We start from the raw sequence: 16154 nt of genomic DNA on the forward strand, positions 1-16154 counted from the left end.
AACTAACACAGGAACAGAAAACTAAATACCACATGTTCTCACTTATATTAAGTGGGAGATAAATGATTAAAACATTTGGATACAAAAAAGGGGAAACAACAGACACTGAGTCCTACTTGAGGGTGGAGGGTAAGAGGTTGGAGAGATTAGAAAAAATAACTACTAGGTACTAGGTTTAGTATTTGGGTGATGGAACAATCCATACAACAAACCCCTGTGACACTAGTTTACCTATATAGGAAACCTGCACATGTAACCCTAAACCTAAAATAAAATTTTTTAAAAAAGAGATCATGTTGTCCAGGTGTGCTGGCTCATGCCTGTAATTCCAGCACTTTGGGAGGCCAAGGCAGGTGGATCACAAGGTCAGGAGATCTAGACCACCCTGGCTAACACAGTGAAACCCCGTCTCTACTGAAAAAAAAAAAAAATTAGCCGGGCATGGTGGTGGGTGCCTGTCGTCTCAGCCAGCTACTCGGGAGGCTGAGGCGGGAGAATGGTGTGAACCCGGGAAGCAGAGGTTGCAGTGAGCCGAGATCACGCCACTGCACTCCAGCCTGGGCAACAGAGTGAGAGACTCTGTCTCAAAATAGGAAAAAAAAAAAAAAGTGGTGAGAGTGGGCACCCTTGTCTTGTTCATGATCTTAGAGGAAATGCTTTCAGCTTTTCACTTTTGAGTATAATGTTAACTGTAGGCTTGTTATATCTGTTCTCTATTACACTGAGGTATATTCCTCTGTATCTAATTTGTTGAGAGTTTACCAAAGCAGGATGTTGAATTTTATCAAATACTTTTTCTGTATCTATTGAGATGGCCATATGGTTGTTATCCTTTATTCTGTTAATATGGTGTGTCACATTTATAGGTTTTCATATGTTGAACCTTGCATCAACATATGTCCACATCCATATGGAATCTGTCCATGTCTACCCCAACTTAGAAAAGTTTTCTGCCTTTGTTTCTTTAAATAAACTTTCTGCTCTTTGTTTCTGTCTTCTTTTGAGACTTCTGTAATTCACATATTTATTTTCTTGTTTGTCTCCATATGTCCCTTGTGCTTTTTTTCACTCTTTATTCTTTACTCCTCTTTTATTTTTTTTATTTTTTATTTTTTGGTTAATTGGTGAGTTTTAAATAATTTGTCTTCAGGTTTATCGATTCTTTCTTCTGTATGATCAAGTCTGTTGAAGCTCTTTATTGAATTTTTCAATTTTGTCATTGTGTTTTCAGCTCTAGGACTTCTATTTGGTTTTTTATGGTTTAAACTTTACATTTTATGCATTTGTTTTTCTTATTTTTTTGGTTGTCTGAGTTATCTCACATGTTATCGAGTTTCTTTAAGATGATTGTTTGAATTGTCAGGCAATGTATAGATCTTCATTTCTTTGGGATCACTTACTGGAGCTTTACTAGTTTCTCTTGATGGTATTTTTTGTTTTGTTTTGTTTTGTTCTGAGACAGAGTTTTGCTCTTGTTGCCCAGGCTGGAGTACAGTGGCAGAATCTCAGCTCACTGCAACCTCCATCTCCCGGGTTGAAGCGATTCTCCCACCTCAGCCTCCCGAGTAGCTGGGATTACAAGCATGCACCATCATGCTCGGTTAATTTTTGCATTTTTAGTAGAGACGAGGTTTCACCATGTTGGCCAGGCTGGTCTCGAACTCCTGACCTCAAGTAACCTACCTGCCTCAGCCTCACACAGTGCTGGGATGACAGGCGTGAGCTACCATGCCCAGCTGTGGCATCATGTTGGCCTGATTCTTTATTATTCATAGAGCCTTGCATTTCTGTCTCAATTTGAAGGAGCAAACACCTCTTTCAGCCTTTACAGACTGATTTTGGCAGATAAAGATCTGTTGGGTCTCTGAAGGGATTGCCTCCAGGATTAGTTTAGTCACATGGCTGCTGCTGAGTATGCAGTGGGGTTTGTGGTTGGTGGGCCTATTCAGGATTGGAGCAGGCATTGATCATGTCTGGTCCCTGGGCAGACTGGACTGCCTCTAAGACCTTGAGGAATAGGGCTAGCTCAGGGACAAGGGTGCACTCAGTCACTGGGTGAGTTCCTGACAGACAGGACTGACCCCAGACTGTGGTTAAAAGGGGATGAAACCAAGTCACAAGGCTGCTTTAAGGTTCACAGCTGAGACTGAGGTCTGTAGGCCTGCCTCTGGGGGCACAGATGGGCATGCCTCCTGTCAGGTTCTTGGGATGGGCAGGACTGCCTTCAGACCATGGCTGAGTGGGGCTGGAGCTGGGTCACAGGGCTCCTTCAACCTGTGTAGTTGTAGATTGGTAGGCCTGCCTCCCAGTGTGCGGTTTGTAGTTGTAGATTGGTAGGCCTGCCTCCCGGCGCGCGGTTGTAGATTGGTAGGCCTGCCTCCCGGCGCGCGGTTGTAGATTGGTAGGCCTGCCTCCCGGCGTGCAGATGGGCTTGTCTCTCAGTGATCCTTGGGTGGGCAGGACTCCTCCAGGACTGTGACTGGGGAAGGATGGAGTAAACTCAGAACCATTTCAACAACTTTTGTGGGATTTTGTGGCCTAACTCAGACAAGTGTCTCCCAGCAAGTCCTTGGGAAGGCAGGACTGCTTTCAGACTCAGCTGAGGAGTTGCAGCTGACTTACAGGGCTATTTCAGAATCTGCGGTGGAACCAAGGTTGGTGGGTCTGCCTTCAGGGGGATGGACTAGTGTATCTTCCAGGAGGTCCCTGGGCAGATGGTTCCTGTGTCAGGAGAGCCAAACAAGGCTGTTGTTGAGTCCATAGGGGGATGAGGCCATTTCTGGATACACAAAGGACCCCATTTGGTGAGCCTGCCGCCTGGGTGCAAACCTGCACTCCTAAAACAGCCCTTCTCAGCTGGGCACCATCAGGGTTTCACAACCTCCTACCAGAGTCCTGAGGTTCCCACGAAGGCACTTTTGTGTGTGAATGGCTGCCAAATTCTTGTTGCAATGGGTGGTTAAAAGCGGGGGTCCCCTATGCTGCCAGCTTGCTGACGTTACTTCCACTTGGCACTTTTTCCAATCTCCTTATTTGTTCTTTTTAAAAATGGAATTGTTCTATCCTTATGGTTTCTATTTCTCCCCCTTTTCTCTTTGGTAACACAAAACACTTATAGACCATTTCAGTCTGCTCTATCTAAAGTTCGCAGGGTGCTGGCTCTGGTGGCGGGTTTTTTTTGCATTTTGAAATTTTAAAGAATCTGGTCATCTCAGCTACTTGGGAGGCTGAGGCAGGAGAATGGCGTGAACCCGGGAGGCGGAGCTTGCAGTGAGCCAAGATTGCACCACTGCACTCCAGACTGAGACTCCATCTCAAAGAAAAAAAAAAGAAGAAAAGAATTTGAGCTCATGTCACTGAGGCCTTGTGATTTCTCTGAGGGAATCTCACTTCCTCACTGTGGACAAACCCTCCAGGTACTTTTGTATTTACTCATTATCTTTTGTCACCAGCCACTGGTTCTTCAAGAAGGAGGATTTTTTTTTTCTGCCCAGATCCCTAGGTGGCAAAAGCTTTCCTGGCCCATCTCGGGCAATAGGGAGAACTTTGTCGTTTCTTTGAGGTTTGCAGGTCACCTGGGGTTCCAGTTCCAGCTCCCAGCCCTCACCCAGGTCTCTGGACACCTATCACTCCCAAGCCTCTATTCTGAGAGGGTATTTCTGTGCCTGATACACCACTCTCCCCACTTCCCATTCAATGAAGCCTCTCACTTTCTTTTTCTTTTCAGCACATGAGGTTTTTAGCTCTTCTGTGACCTCAGATAGGTATTAACTTTGTGATCCAGAATTTCAACGTGTCTGTGAGGAAAGAGGGTTATTTTAGCTGAGTCTACCATGTTGCTGTCATCTTTTCAAAGTCAACATTTCCCAGTGTTTGCTCCTGTTTCTTGTAATTCCCACATCAGGACAGTTGGTCTGATTTCCCAGGCCGATGCTGCGTATTTTGACGTTTCCTGTAAGTTTTTTACTGGCTCTTTTTTTGTGTTTTCTCAGATTGAGTATAAACATGGATTTGTCCTAGAAACCATGAAGGTTCCTGTTCATATTTCCAGGCCATATGAAAGAAGGAGGGAAATGTTTAGACTCACTGGTTTCGCTTTGTGGGGTGGCCTCATTGGGGAGGGGCTCCTGTGCACACGAGAACAGCTTGCTGGGCAGTGATTGCCTCCAGCTCATCCACAGCCGTGGCATCTGTGAAACCTGTAAGGTTTACTGCCCCTCACCCACTCTCAGGAAAGCTGTGGTGGCCTTATTGTTGGGGTCTCTCAGAACCCCACCTTCCCTAGACTCTACCCCCTTCTTTGATGGCTGTGCCACATGCTGTGCCACCAGCCTTCAGTGTCCATTGGAGAGATTGACGCCCAGTTATGGTCCTTCAATGATTTCAGTAGTAGCGTAGGGCAGGAGGAAGGTGGACTGAGACGCGGGAGTTAGTCTTCTGTCCCAAACTCAAGGAGCACTGCGATTATAAATGGTGTTTCTCGATGGAGGGCCTTGTCCCCAGATAAGGAATACTTAGGCCACCTGGACAGGAGCAGTGTGTGCACCCACGGGTGTGTCTGAGTGTCTGTGTGCGTGCATGTGTGTGAGCAGTGTGTGCACCCACGGGTGTGTCTGAGTGTGTGCGTGCATGTGTGTGAGCAGTGTGTGCACCCACGGGTGTGTCTGAGTGTCTCTGTGTGCATGTGTGTGAGCAGTGTGTGCACCCACGGGTGTGTCTGTCTGTGCGTGCATGTGTGTGAGCAGTGTGTGCACCCACGGGTGTGTCTGAGTGTCTCTGTGTGCGTGCATGTGTGTGAGCAGTGTGTGCGCCCACGGGTGTGTCTGAGTGTCTGTGCGTGCATGTGTGTGAGCAGTGTGTGCGCCCACGGGTGTGTCTGAGTGTGCGTGCATGTGTGTGAGCAGTGTGTGCGCCCACGGGTGTGTCTGAGTGTCTGTGCGTGCATGTGTGTGAGCAGTGTGTGCGTCCACGGGTGTGTCTGAGTGTCTGTGCGTGCATGTGTGTGAGCAGTGTGTGCGCCCACGGGTGTGTCTGAGTGTGCGTGCATGTGTGTGAGCAGTGTGTGCGCCCACGGGTGTGTCTGAGTGTGCGTGCATGTGTGTGAGCAGTGTGTGCGCCCACGGGTGTGTCTGAGTGTCTGCGTGCATGTGTGTGAGCAGTGTGTGCGCCCACGGGTGTGTCTGAGTGTCTGCGTGCATGTGTGTGAGCAGTGTGTGCGCCCACGGGTGTGTCTGTCTGTGTGCGTGCATGTGTGTGAGCAGTGTGTGCACCCACGGGTGTGTCTGAGTGTGTGCGTGCATGTGTGTGAGCAGTGTGTGCACCCACGGGTGTGTCTGTCTGCGTGCATGTGTGTACTGTGGGTGTATGTAATGTGTGCATGTGTGTATGGACACGTGTGCATCTGTCTACGTGTGCACATGCACAAAGTGTGCACATGTGCATGCGTGTGTATGGGCATGTGTGCATGTGCGTGCATGTGCAGGTGTGTGTGCATGTGTATGGATATGTGTGCTTGTGTGTGCATGCACAGGGTATTGTATGTGTCCATACCTATGTATGTGTGCATGTGTGTGTACATGTCCATGTGCACATGTGCATTTGTGCACGTGTAAGAGCGTGCACATGTGCATGTGTGTGTGCACGTGTGATGGGTGTATGTGTAGAGCAGACACCTATGCTGGCCTGCCGGGGTGCACGCAGATGGTGTGGGATGCTGAGGCCACCCACCGTGGCTGGGCTGGGCTGCTCTCTACTCATCAGTGTGGGCGGGTCAGTTTGCGTGTGGCTTCTGGAATTTCTGTGAGGAACGAAGAGGGACTGAAAGCCAGTCCTGGCTGGAAGGGGTCTCTCCCTGAGCAACCTCTTGGGGTAGCACTGGGGTGGGCAGAACTTGGGAGCTCCCTGGTGGTCAGAGGTGTGGCTGGGCAGGCAGGGCTGAGACCCGCCGGGTGCCCCTTCCCACCCACTCCTGGCCTGGCGTCGGTTCTGCATAGAGGGCACATTGCACCTGTGTCCTCCTTTCCCTGACAGGAAAGATGCATTTGCCTCGGTTCGAAAAGGGCTTGTGGAAGTTTTGAAGCAGCTGGGCAAAGTAGTGCCCGGAAGCCTGAGATCCTGCCGGCCGGACCAAACACGTCATCCACAACTACAGCCACTGATGAGCGTCTGGCTGCTCACCTGTCCCCTAGGGGTCCCGCTGAGCCCCCAGGCTGCATCCCCTGGCCCACCAGGGAGAGGACTCCACCCCACCCTCATTTCCCAGGGGAGGAGCTGGGCCTCTGGGCCTTGTGGAGGGGCAAGTGAGGATCGTGGCTACCAGGGACCTGGCGGCAGCAGATGCTTTGGGGGAAGTGTGTGTGCAGCCCTTGGTCCTCCCTGGAGCTGTGACCTACTGAGACTTCAGCAGCGCTGGGTGAAGCTGTGTCTCCCTCCTGGGGTGCCCCCCCACCCCTCTGTGCTCTCACGCTCATAAGGGGCCTGGAGGTCCCAGTTGCCAGGGGGCCTGCAGTATTCCTGGGTCCCAGATGATGGAAGCGCAATGTTAGAAATGTTCACCAGACTGGCCGGGCGTGGTGGCTCAAGCCTGTAATCCTAGCACTTTGGGAGGCCGAGACGGGCGGATCACGAGGTCAGGAGATCGAGACCATCCTGGCTAACGCAGTGAAACCCTGTCTCTACTAAAAACTACAAAAAACTAGCCGGGCGAGGTGGCGGCGCCTGTAGTCCCATCTACCTGGGATGCTGAGGCAGGAGAATGGCGTGAACCCGGGAGGCGGAGCTTGCAGTGAGCTGAGATCCGGCCACTGCACTCCAGCCTGGGTGACGGAGCGAGACTCCGTCTCAAAAAAAAAAAAAAAAAAATGTTCACCAGACCAACCTGTGCTGGCTGCAATTCTCAATAAAGCAGCTGAGGGACACACCCAGGAGCAGACGCTTCTGCCAGTGCCGCTCTGCCACTTCCCAGCCTCCGGCCATGACCCCACAGGAACAGGAGGGGGCTACAGGGAGCCCCTAGGGTTACACAGGACCCTCCACCTCGGGAGAAAGGTGGCTGGGGACACACTGGACCACCAGGGCATCCTTGGTTCCTTCTCTCTGGCCCCTTGGGCATCTCTGAAGCCACCTGGCAGGAACCAGAACCTTCCAGGGGCAGAGGATCTCTGTGCTGTGTGCGCCCAGAGCGGGGCCAAGAGGCAGGAAGAGGTAGATGGGAGGTGGAGCCTGCTGGAGGCCATCTGGGTCTCCGTGCCCTGGCCTCTTCCTTCGCCCCTGCACCAAGGAGAGGGGCGGACAGACCTGTCTGCCCAGAGTGAGGTGGAGTGCAGCTGGCAGGGGCTGCACATTCACCCTGAACACGGAAATGTGGTCCATGCCCAAGCTCCACACGGACACACGTACACACACACTCTCTCCCCGCCGCCCCCCCCCCACCCCCCCCGGCCATGAGGCCTCGCCCTGCTGTAGGTCTCCAGCCTTTTATTCATACAAGGACTCAAAAGAACACGTCACCCGCTGACACTGAGTGGTGGGGGGACGTTGTAGAGGAAAGACACAGCAGGCTTGGCCACTGCCCTGACCAGTGACCACTCAGGGCTGCCCCTTCCAGAGATGAGGATAGGATGGGGTCTGAGCGCCACCCCCGTGCCATCCGTGTGCAGCAGGAGTGCTGCTGTCCTGGCACCTGGCATCACTGTGCCAGAGTCCCCAGCCCACCCTGGTAATGGCAGGGTTATCATGGGGTGAACATGCCTGTGTTGGGGTGCTCCTGAACCCAAAACGTCTGAAGTCAGGTTCCAGAGAACAGAAGCCATGGGGACCTGACCAGCAACCAGGGCCCTCTGTCCACTGTGCGGAACAGCGATGAAAAGCAAAGCAGCACTAAGCGGCCTCCTCAGGGTCAGTTGGTTCAGGACAGCTGCCCCCAGACCCTCCAAGTCCTCCTCCCCTTGCAGGACCCCTTCCCAACACGAGACCACCCCTCCCCAGGGCCGCCCGGCAGCTGGGGTACAGGAGGAAAGGAGGGCCCGTCCAGGCCTGGGGCAGGGCCCTGATGGCCTCAGTGAGTGACAGGAGGTCACCAGGGTCCAAGGTGGGCCCTGCATCTCTCCAAAGCTATCTGGAAGGAGCAAACAGCTCTCCGTGAACAAGGACAGTTGTCAGTAAATGGATGCACGTTTGGAAAAGCCCTTAACTATCCAGGTCCCCGTCCCCTGCAGCTGGCTGGGTCGGGAAGGGACCTAGGCGTTCCCGTCTGCAGTGCTGGGTCTCACCAGCCACCAGCACCCCTGTGTGACAGCCGAGGGTCACTCTGAGCCCTGGCCTGTGTCACCCTGAACAGAGAGGCCCTGGTTCCTGATCTGGGTGAGGTTGGGAGCAAGCAGGTCCCAGCTGCTCCTCAGCCCTCACGGTCTTCGCGTAGCCCTGGACCCCAGCAAGGCCTGCCCTGGGAGCCCCGTGTGCAAGGGGGCAGCCCACATCAGCAGAGCCCACGCTGCCTCCCTGGGCCTTGGGCCCAGCTCCCCTTCCTCCAGCAGAAGCGCAGGTGGGTCAGCGGCCCGTCATCCGCGCATGGAGGCTCCTCACCACAGGTCTGTGGTAGGGCAGAGTCCTCAGACTCCTCAGCACTGGTGCTTTCTCAGGCCCCACCCTGCAGACGCTGGGGCCCCTCCATGGCGCAGGGAGGTGGGGCTGGGCTCTGCAGCCTGCGCTGAGGGGAGGGTATCATGCATCATCTCACAGGCTGCGCTAGACCCTGGAGGGTGGACACCCAGCAAGCCCTTGTGCAGCTTCTCTGGGGGCTGAGGAGTGGGCCAGGGCTGGCCGGTGGGCTCTGCTGGGAGTCCCAGCGGAAGGAGGCGGGGAGGAAGGCACAGGCTCGCTGTGGGCTCCAGCGGGTTGCTTTGAGGCCTCCTCTGCAGGCCTCAAGGGGCTGCTTCTGCAGCGGTGCAGGGAGCTGGGGGAGGTCTGGGCAGCCGGAGGTGCCCCTGAGGTCCCTGAAATACATGGCTTGTGAGGACACTGGCTCCCAGCTGACCTGAGGACCTCATACAAAATTACAAGGCAGAGAGGCAGGCAAGGCCAGGCCTGGGGCCGGGGCCTCTGCACCTGTCCCTGCTCAGAGCCGCTGGCCCTCCCTGTCCCACCCCAGGCCTCTCCAGGCTGAGGTGAATTAAATATCGTCTGTTTTGTATTTTTGGCAAAGTCAGTCCTTGGCCTCTGTTCCTGGGGCCTTGGGGCAGTTACCGCCACCGCGGCCTGGCTACTGTAAGGGCCAGGGAGAGGAGGAGGGGCAGGAGGAAGGCGGGGGGCTGGAGGCAGCTGGCAGCCGAGGTCTTCTGCCCTTCCTGCTCTGACAGGCCTGGGAGAGCATGGGTCAAGGGCGTCCGGGAGCTGGAGCTCTTCCTGCTGGCCCCCCGGCCACAGCGATCATCTGGACAGCCATCACCGCTGCCCGAGCCGCTGCCGTCGTCACCTGGGAAGGAGAGAAGGCTCCGGCACACTAGTCCCCACAGGAGACCCCAGGGCAGCATCACCCTGTGAGGACCCCTCATGCCAGGTGACCCCAACATCCTTTCGGTGTGGAATCCCAGGACCAGCAGCACCCGATCCCCGCTGACCCTGAGGCTGGGAGACTCTCACTCCCTGGGGCTGCCTCCCTTGGTCCCTGGAGCCAAAGCTGACAGACATGCTGGCCAGGCCTCCAGGTGCCGCAGAGATGCAGGGCTCGGTGACCGTGCCTGGGCAGCGTCCTGAGTCACTGTGGTGATGCTGAAGCAGAGGACCCCTCGGGTGGGGGAACCCGGAGGGCAGTCACACCCCTGTGGCACCCCCGCCATCCCTGGCCCCTTGCCCGCCCAGTCAGGCCCTGCTCTCACTGGCGTCCTGGAAGTCCACGTCATTGCCGTTGTAGGCGCTGCGCAGCCGGTTGGTCATGATCTTCAGCTGCATGATCTGCTGCCGGATGGTCATGTCCGGCTTGGTGATGTCCACCTCCACCTCGGGGTTGTTGATCTGGTTGGCCAAGCCGTCACCCATGACCTCGGGGAGGTACCTGGAGGAAAGGCAGGCAGAGCCCAGGTCACTGCTCCAGCCCCTGCAAAGGGCCATCACCTGAGCAGGACACCCTCCTGTCCTCCAAGCCTAAGACCCTGGGCCTGAGATGCCCAGCAAGCCTCCAGGGACCGAGCAGAGCCCATGCAGGCCACAGAGAAGTGGGGCTCGAGCCCTCCAGCAAGGGACATGGCCCTGTGCCTACTGCACCCGGCCCAGGCACAGCCCAATGGAGACAGCACGGGAGGGAGGGCTGTGCCAGCCAGGCGGGCACCTACCGGCCTCTGGCCATCCCGTTCCAGCAGCGGTCATCACTGGCAGTGCTCAGGGCCATCTTCTCGCTGCACAGTGTCCCTGGGAGGCTGATCCAGAAGTCCTGGACGTCACGGAGCTGAGCCTTGGCTTCGGAGACCTGCCGGGCAGCAGTCAGGCCACTGGGTTGCCAGAGCCAGCCCGCCCCCGCCTGTCTGCCTCCCTCATGCCTGGTCCGGTGGACCGGCAGGGGCCACTCACCAGCTTCTCCAGCGTGCCTGAGGGTGGCCTCTCCCGTGGGGCCAGCTTGCCCCGGCGCCGCTTCTCCTCAGGCCCAGAACGCTGGGGGTTGACCTTGGGGTTCCCGCAGCCCTGGATGACCTGGGGAGACACCACAGGGTCCTTGGGGGGCAGCGGGGTCCCTCAAGCCCAATGGAGCCACATCCAGGACCCCCACCCCACTGTGCTCATCGTGCCCTCCCGCCCGCACCTTGGCCGTGAGCGTGTCCCTGTTGTCCTGGAGGGCGTTGATGGCCTCCGCCAGCCACGTGTGCACGCTGCCGATGACGCTCTCCACACCCGACGTGCCCCAGAACTTGTCGGTGATGAGCACCATGGAGTCTAGCACAGGTGTTAACACACGCGCACGCAGGCGTCACCACGTGTGCATGTTAATGCAGTCTTGACAGCACAGGTCGGCGTGGGAGATCCCGCGCACGCACTCGGGTTGGCCCATGTGATGTGTGCAGGCCACGTGCACTCAGCTGCACTCAGCCTGGCCCACGCCCACATGTGCACATGCGCCACGGGCACGGGTGGACACACACACGGAGGCCACTGTGCAGGTTCGCTGGCCTGCCGTGTCTCATGGATGTCCACACTGGCTCATGCAGGTGTGACGTGTACATATGCTGACTCGCCTCGGTCCAGCTTGTGTGCACACGAGCCATGTGAGCTGGTGTGTATGCATGCTGGCTCACCTCATGCCCCTCCATGTACACCTTAGTTCATGTGTGTGTTGCATGCCTGGTGAGCACATATACAAGTAAAGCTCATGCATTTTGTCAGCTCCCATCACATTAGCACACACGTGTTGGCTCCATGTCAGCACATGCTAGCACGTGTGTTGGCAAAGATGCATGCTGTCCCACCTCACGTAAGCATGTGTACACGTTAGTGGATCTGGATAAGCATGTACATACTAGCACACAGGTGTTGGCATGGATGCGGGTCAGCCCAGCTCATGTCATCACATGCACACAGGAGCACACACCATACTGGTGGGCACCGGCCTGCTGTGTGTCAGCAAGTGTGCACGCCAGCTCGCATGTTAGCCTGCCATGTGACAGTGCATATATGTGTTAGCTTAAGCAAGTGCTGGCCCTCCATGAGTCACACGTGTTGGCAAGTATGCACACTGAGGTGCCATGTGACAGTGCATATATGTGTTAGCTTAAGCAAGCACTGGCTCTCCATGAGTCACACGTGTTGGCAAGTATGCACACTGAGGTGCCATGTGACAGTGCATATATGTGTTAGCTTAAGCAAGCACTGGCTCTCCATGAGTCACACGTGTTGGCAAGTATGCACACTGAGGTGCCATGTGACAGTGCATATATGTGTTAGCTTAAGCAAGCACTGGCTCTCCATGAGTCACACGTGTTGGCAAGTATGCACACTGAGGTGCTTGCTCAGTGGGGAAGGACAAGAAACGACGACCCCACAGGGCTCCCTCCCTGGCAAGTGGCCCCAAGTCACACACCCTGGTCAGGGCATCCCTGATCAAGTCCCTGGGTCCAAGCCCTGAGCTAGGGCCCACCCGCCCCCCAGGACCCCCGCCACACACTCCCCAAGACAGTTCCAGGCCGCTCTGGCAGGTGGGGGCTCACCCAGGAGGTTCCTCCACTCAGCATCCAGGTCAGCCTGGTTGGCGAGGCAGCCCTTGAGCACATTGCGGCAGTAGTCAGGGCAGGGCCTGGCGCCGGGGACTCCCAGACAGTGAGCACAGTAGACCAGCTTCATGACAGCCCTTGAGCACTCCGGGCCCAGGGGGACCTGAGGAGGAAGGCAGCCTGAACCAGACCCCGAGGCCCTGCGTGTGCCCAGCCCCGCCAGCCTCTAATGGAGCCCCAGGGTGGGGGGCTCAGGAGGGAAGTCAGGGGAGGCCTGTGCTCTGCCCCAACTCGCAGTGGCCCTGCCTGACTCGCAGGGCCTGCCAGTCCTGACGGCCCTCATTCTGATGATCTCAAGGGTCATGGGGTGGCACGAATATCCTCACCCACATGCTGCTGAGGATACCAAGGCATCCCAGCCTACCTGGGTCTGACACGTGCCCCCCAGTGGACCAAGGCATCCCCCTGGCCTGCGAGGCTCCAGAGCCCCACCCTGCCTGGTCCCCACGCATGTTGTTCTGTCTCCTGTGCCTCTTCACTCCACAGCCTGGCTCAGCATCCAGCCCAGCCCCTGGCCCTTCCCATCCTGGCCCATGATGGGTCTGGGGAGGAGTGGGCCAGCCCAGAACCACCTGCCCAGAGCAGGGCTCACATCTGTGGGTGCACCGTTAGCAGGCCGTGGGTAGCAGCCAATGCAGGAGGGACTGAGGCTGCGGGGCAGAGGTCAGAGGCTGGCCAGGAGGTTCAGGGACACAGGGTTAAGTAGGGGGAAGGAAGTCCCTTGGGCAGAGCGTGGGGGTCTGGAGGGCCTTCTGAGAGCCCTGGGTGGCTATGCACACCTGAGCCACCTTCCGGACCACGTCACTGGCCACGCCCAGGCCTTGCACGAAGGAGCGAGCAGCCACGAAGGCGCGGGTGGCCCGCAGGCGCAGCTCTCTTGGGGCCTCCCCAAAGGGCCGCAGCGCCTCGGCCTGCTTGCCCAGGCAGTCCAGGTAGTCATCAGGCAGCAGCAGCTGGGGGTGCAGCTGCTTGAAGAGGCGCTCGAGCAGGCGGGCCCAGAACTCAGCCAGTGTCTCCTCCAGGTGCAGGTTGGCACCGCGGTAGTACAGGCGCAGCTCTGCGTACAGGTCCCGGAAGGCCCTGGTGTTCTGCGTATACAGCTCTCCGAAGGCGCCCGGGAAGGTGCCCTGCAGTGTCCGCTCTGAGTCGTTCAGCAGGTGCTGGAAGTGGTCTGTACACAGGAAGGGGGCGTGATCGGCACAATGTTTCCCCCATGACAGCTGGACCAGAGCAGGAGACTCAGCTCGGGAGACCCGCGGCTCTGAGGATACACTCTGAGGTCCTCGGAGTCGGACGCCACACTGCAGCGGCTGTGGGCCCGGTGAGCATCCACAGGGCTCCCCGAGACCTCACCCCCTGGCCTGGGGAGCAGAGACCCAGGTGGCAGGGGTGCTCTCGGATCTCAGGACCTCTGACTGGGGCTCCGTGGCTGTTTCTGAGCTGAGCCCAGGGCAGGAACAGATGTTCTGTGACTGAGAACACCCAGGGAGGGGCTGCTGGTGGAGATGGGGCCTCACTGGGGTAAGAGGGGCCGGACCGGTCTGTGCTCCCCTGCCAGCCGCTTCTTCTCTCCACCGGTCCCCATCTGTGCTCCCTGTGGCCCCAGCCGCCTGCCCTGTGAATCTCCAGGGCCTCTGCCCTTCCCGCCGCCCTGTCTCTGCTGCTCTCCTGGGCTTCCTGTCTTTTCTCAGCTTCCGCGATCCAGAATCCTCAGCTCTGAGCACCCCAGGCCCGAGGGCTCCGGGGAGCCTCCCACAGCCCAGAACCCCAGACGTCTTCCCTGCTGGGTGGGGGACGGGGAGCCACAGGCTCACCCTCAGACCTCCACATGGGCTGCAGGAGCTTTGGGGAAAAGCCCTATGCCCTGTGCCTAGATGGGACCCTGGACTTCCCCATCCCATTGGGAATTGAGACTTCCGGGTCTGTAACTGCTCAGAGCATCCCTAGGTCTTGCCCACAGGTACCAGGGGCTCCATGGCCCACCATGGGGTGCTCCAGGGATGCAGGGCAGAGACTGTCCTCTGAAGCATGGTGACTGTCAGGCTTGGAGATCTCTGGACCAGCCCCTACACTGACCCCTGGCAAGGCCTGGGACTACAAGGCTGCCATGGCTACAGAGAGCTCCCAGGCCGCTATGGGGAGGGTAGACGGACCACGCAGCTGTCCAGTGTCCACCTCAGGTCCTGGCGCCTGGAACGCCCTGGCCGCTCTCAGAAGGGGGTAGCTTGCAGTTCATGCATTAGCCCAGACACACCTAGAGGGCCGTGGGCCAAACCCAGGTGCAGTCCTCAGCTCTCCCTCCTGCCAGGCCCCATTCAGTTACCCCTGAAGGCTGGTGAGGGGGCGGGCACGGGGCTCCCAATCCCTGAACACAGCAACAAGAGGCCCAGTCAGGCTCCCCTCCTACTGCCTCCCACTGGCTCCCACCAGCACTGCAGACAAAGAGAGAGGGGCCCTTGGCTGCCCTGGAGGCTGGGAGGGGCCAGCAGCTGCTGTGGGCGGGGGTGGGAAGGGAGGACATGGGAGGTGGGGGTTGAACAAGACTCCCTGGGGTAGGGGCACAGGTAGGCCTTGGGCACACAGTGGGTCATTTTCAACACAGATGTCCCCAAAGGGTGTCTGTGTTTTCATGTCAAAGATAGGAGAGTCGAACAGGAAGGCTGGAGGCTTCCAGAGGGCAGCAGATGGAGGGCGGAGGCAGAGCGCCGACACAGGACGGGCCCCAGAGCAGGGCAGAGCCAGGAGGAGGCAGGTGGGCAGGACGTCCCCAGGCCAGGAAGATGGTGTGATGGGCAAGGGTGTTAGCAGGAGAGAGGAGGGGCCAGGGCTGGGTGGCGCGCCGGGGTGGAAGCCAGGGCTCAGAGACACTGGGGAGAAACTGAGGCTCAGGACAGCGTGGAGGAGGTGAGCAGGGTCCCTACACACGGGACAGACCCAAGCGGCTCAGGAAGGCTCCTGACTCGGGTGCAGGGGTTCGTTCCCTAGGTCCAGCCGGACAGGAGGAAGGAGAGTCCCGGAGGGGCCACGAGCGTCCCATGGGCCCCACACCAGGGGCAGGGCTGAGCTCTGAGCGTCAGTGTCCAAGTCACAGAGAAGGAGCTTCTGACCCACCGTGACCCAGGTATACGCCAAGAGCTGAGGTCCCGCAGCCCTGTGGAAATGGCCTTGGGGGCTCCTGGGGACAGACTGACTCTCCAGGGAGCCTGGGAGGCCACAAGCAGGTGTCCAGGAGCTGGAGAAGCAGGAATGCTGAGACACACCCCAGGGCCCCAGCAGCAGCTGCCGTCCCTCACGGCCACATGGAGCCGTGCGGCCTCAGCGCTCCCTCCCTCTCGTTTGCTCAGGCTCACTGTCCTGGCGCCCCAGCTCCGCGGGCACACAGGGGCAGTACCTCAGCCCAAGCTGCCTCCCTCCACCAAGTCCTCGTGTTTGTGATCAGAGGTCACTTCATGGGGGTCCTCCTGACCCCACACTGTCCTCCTGGAGGTGCCTGCTGCTCTCTGCCCAGACACAAGGTGAGGCCCGGACTGGGCTGAGGAGTATGTGGCTCTGACACAGCAGCTGGCGAGGCCTCCAGGCCTGCAGGGGTCACTCCCTGGGGCCCCAAACTCCTGCCCCGATACAAAGGGCTGAGTGGCGGCCACCCCTGGGCAGACCCTGCACTCTGCAGCCCTGTCCCCAGCCCCATTCTCAGCCCTTGCACTGAGCTCCCTGGCTCCAGGCCACCTGGTCCCCAGGGGTGGCGGCCTGGGGCACGTGAGGAGTTGCAGGGAGGATCTGGCCGAGGCCTGTCTCTCTGCAGGTGCTCGGGAGAATCTGCTGGTGACAGGAGCCTCTGAGGGACTGATGGGACAGGCCCTCTGTCCCCAAACGTGCACTGGGAATGGGCTGTGCACACCC

General features: G+C 57.9%; 1 protein-coding gene across 1 annotated transcript in view; it reads right to left on the reverse strand.

The window, feature by feature from the left end:
- Positions 1 to 7459: 7459 nt before the first annotated feature.
- The window catches only part of GPC1 (glypican 1), a 32804-nt gene continuing 24109 nt past the window's right edge, over positions 7460 to 16154 (reverse strand). Inside the window, exons 3-9 of the mRNA XM_033229639.1 lie at positions 13034 to 13425; positions 12192 to 12357; positions 10793 to 10923; positions 10564 to 10683; positions 10329 to 10462; positions 9876 to 10051; positions 7460 to 9472 (exon numbers count right to left, since the gene is read on the reverse strand). Of these exons, the coding sequence (XP_033085530.1) occupies positions 9240 to 9472; positions 9876 to 10051; positions 10329 to 10462; positions 10564 to 10683; positions 10793 to 10923; positions 12192 to 12357; positions 13034 to 13425 (1352 nt within the window). The 3' untranslated portion in view covers positions 7460 to 9239. The remainder of the gene's footprint in view (positions 9473 to 9875; positions 10052 to 10328; positions 10463 to 10563; positions 10684 to 10792; positions 10924 to 12191; positions 12358 to 13033; positions 13426 to 16154) is intronic.

Source organism: Trachypithecus francoisi, unplaced genomic scaffold (assembly GCF_009764315.1).
Source record: "Trachypithecus francoisi isolate TF-2019V2 unplaced genomic scaffold, Tfra_2.0 Lachesis_group13, whole genome shotgun sequence".
Classification (NCBI taxonomy): domain Eukaryota; kingdom Metazoa; phylum Chordata; class Mammalia; order Primates; family Cercopithecidae; genus Trachypithecus; species Trachypithecus francoisi.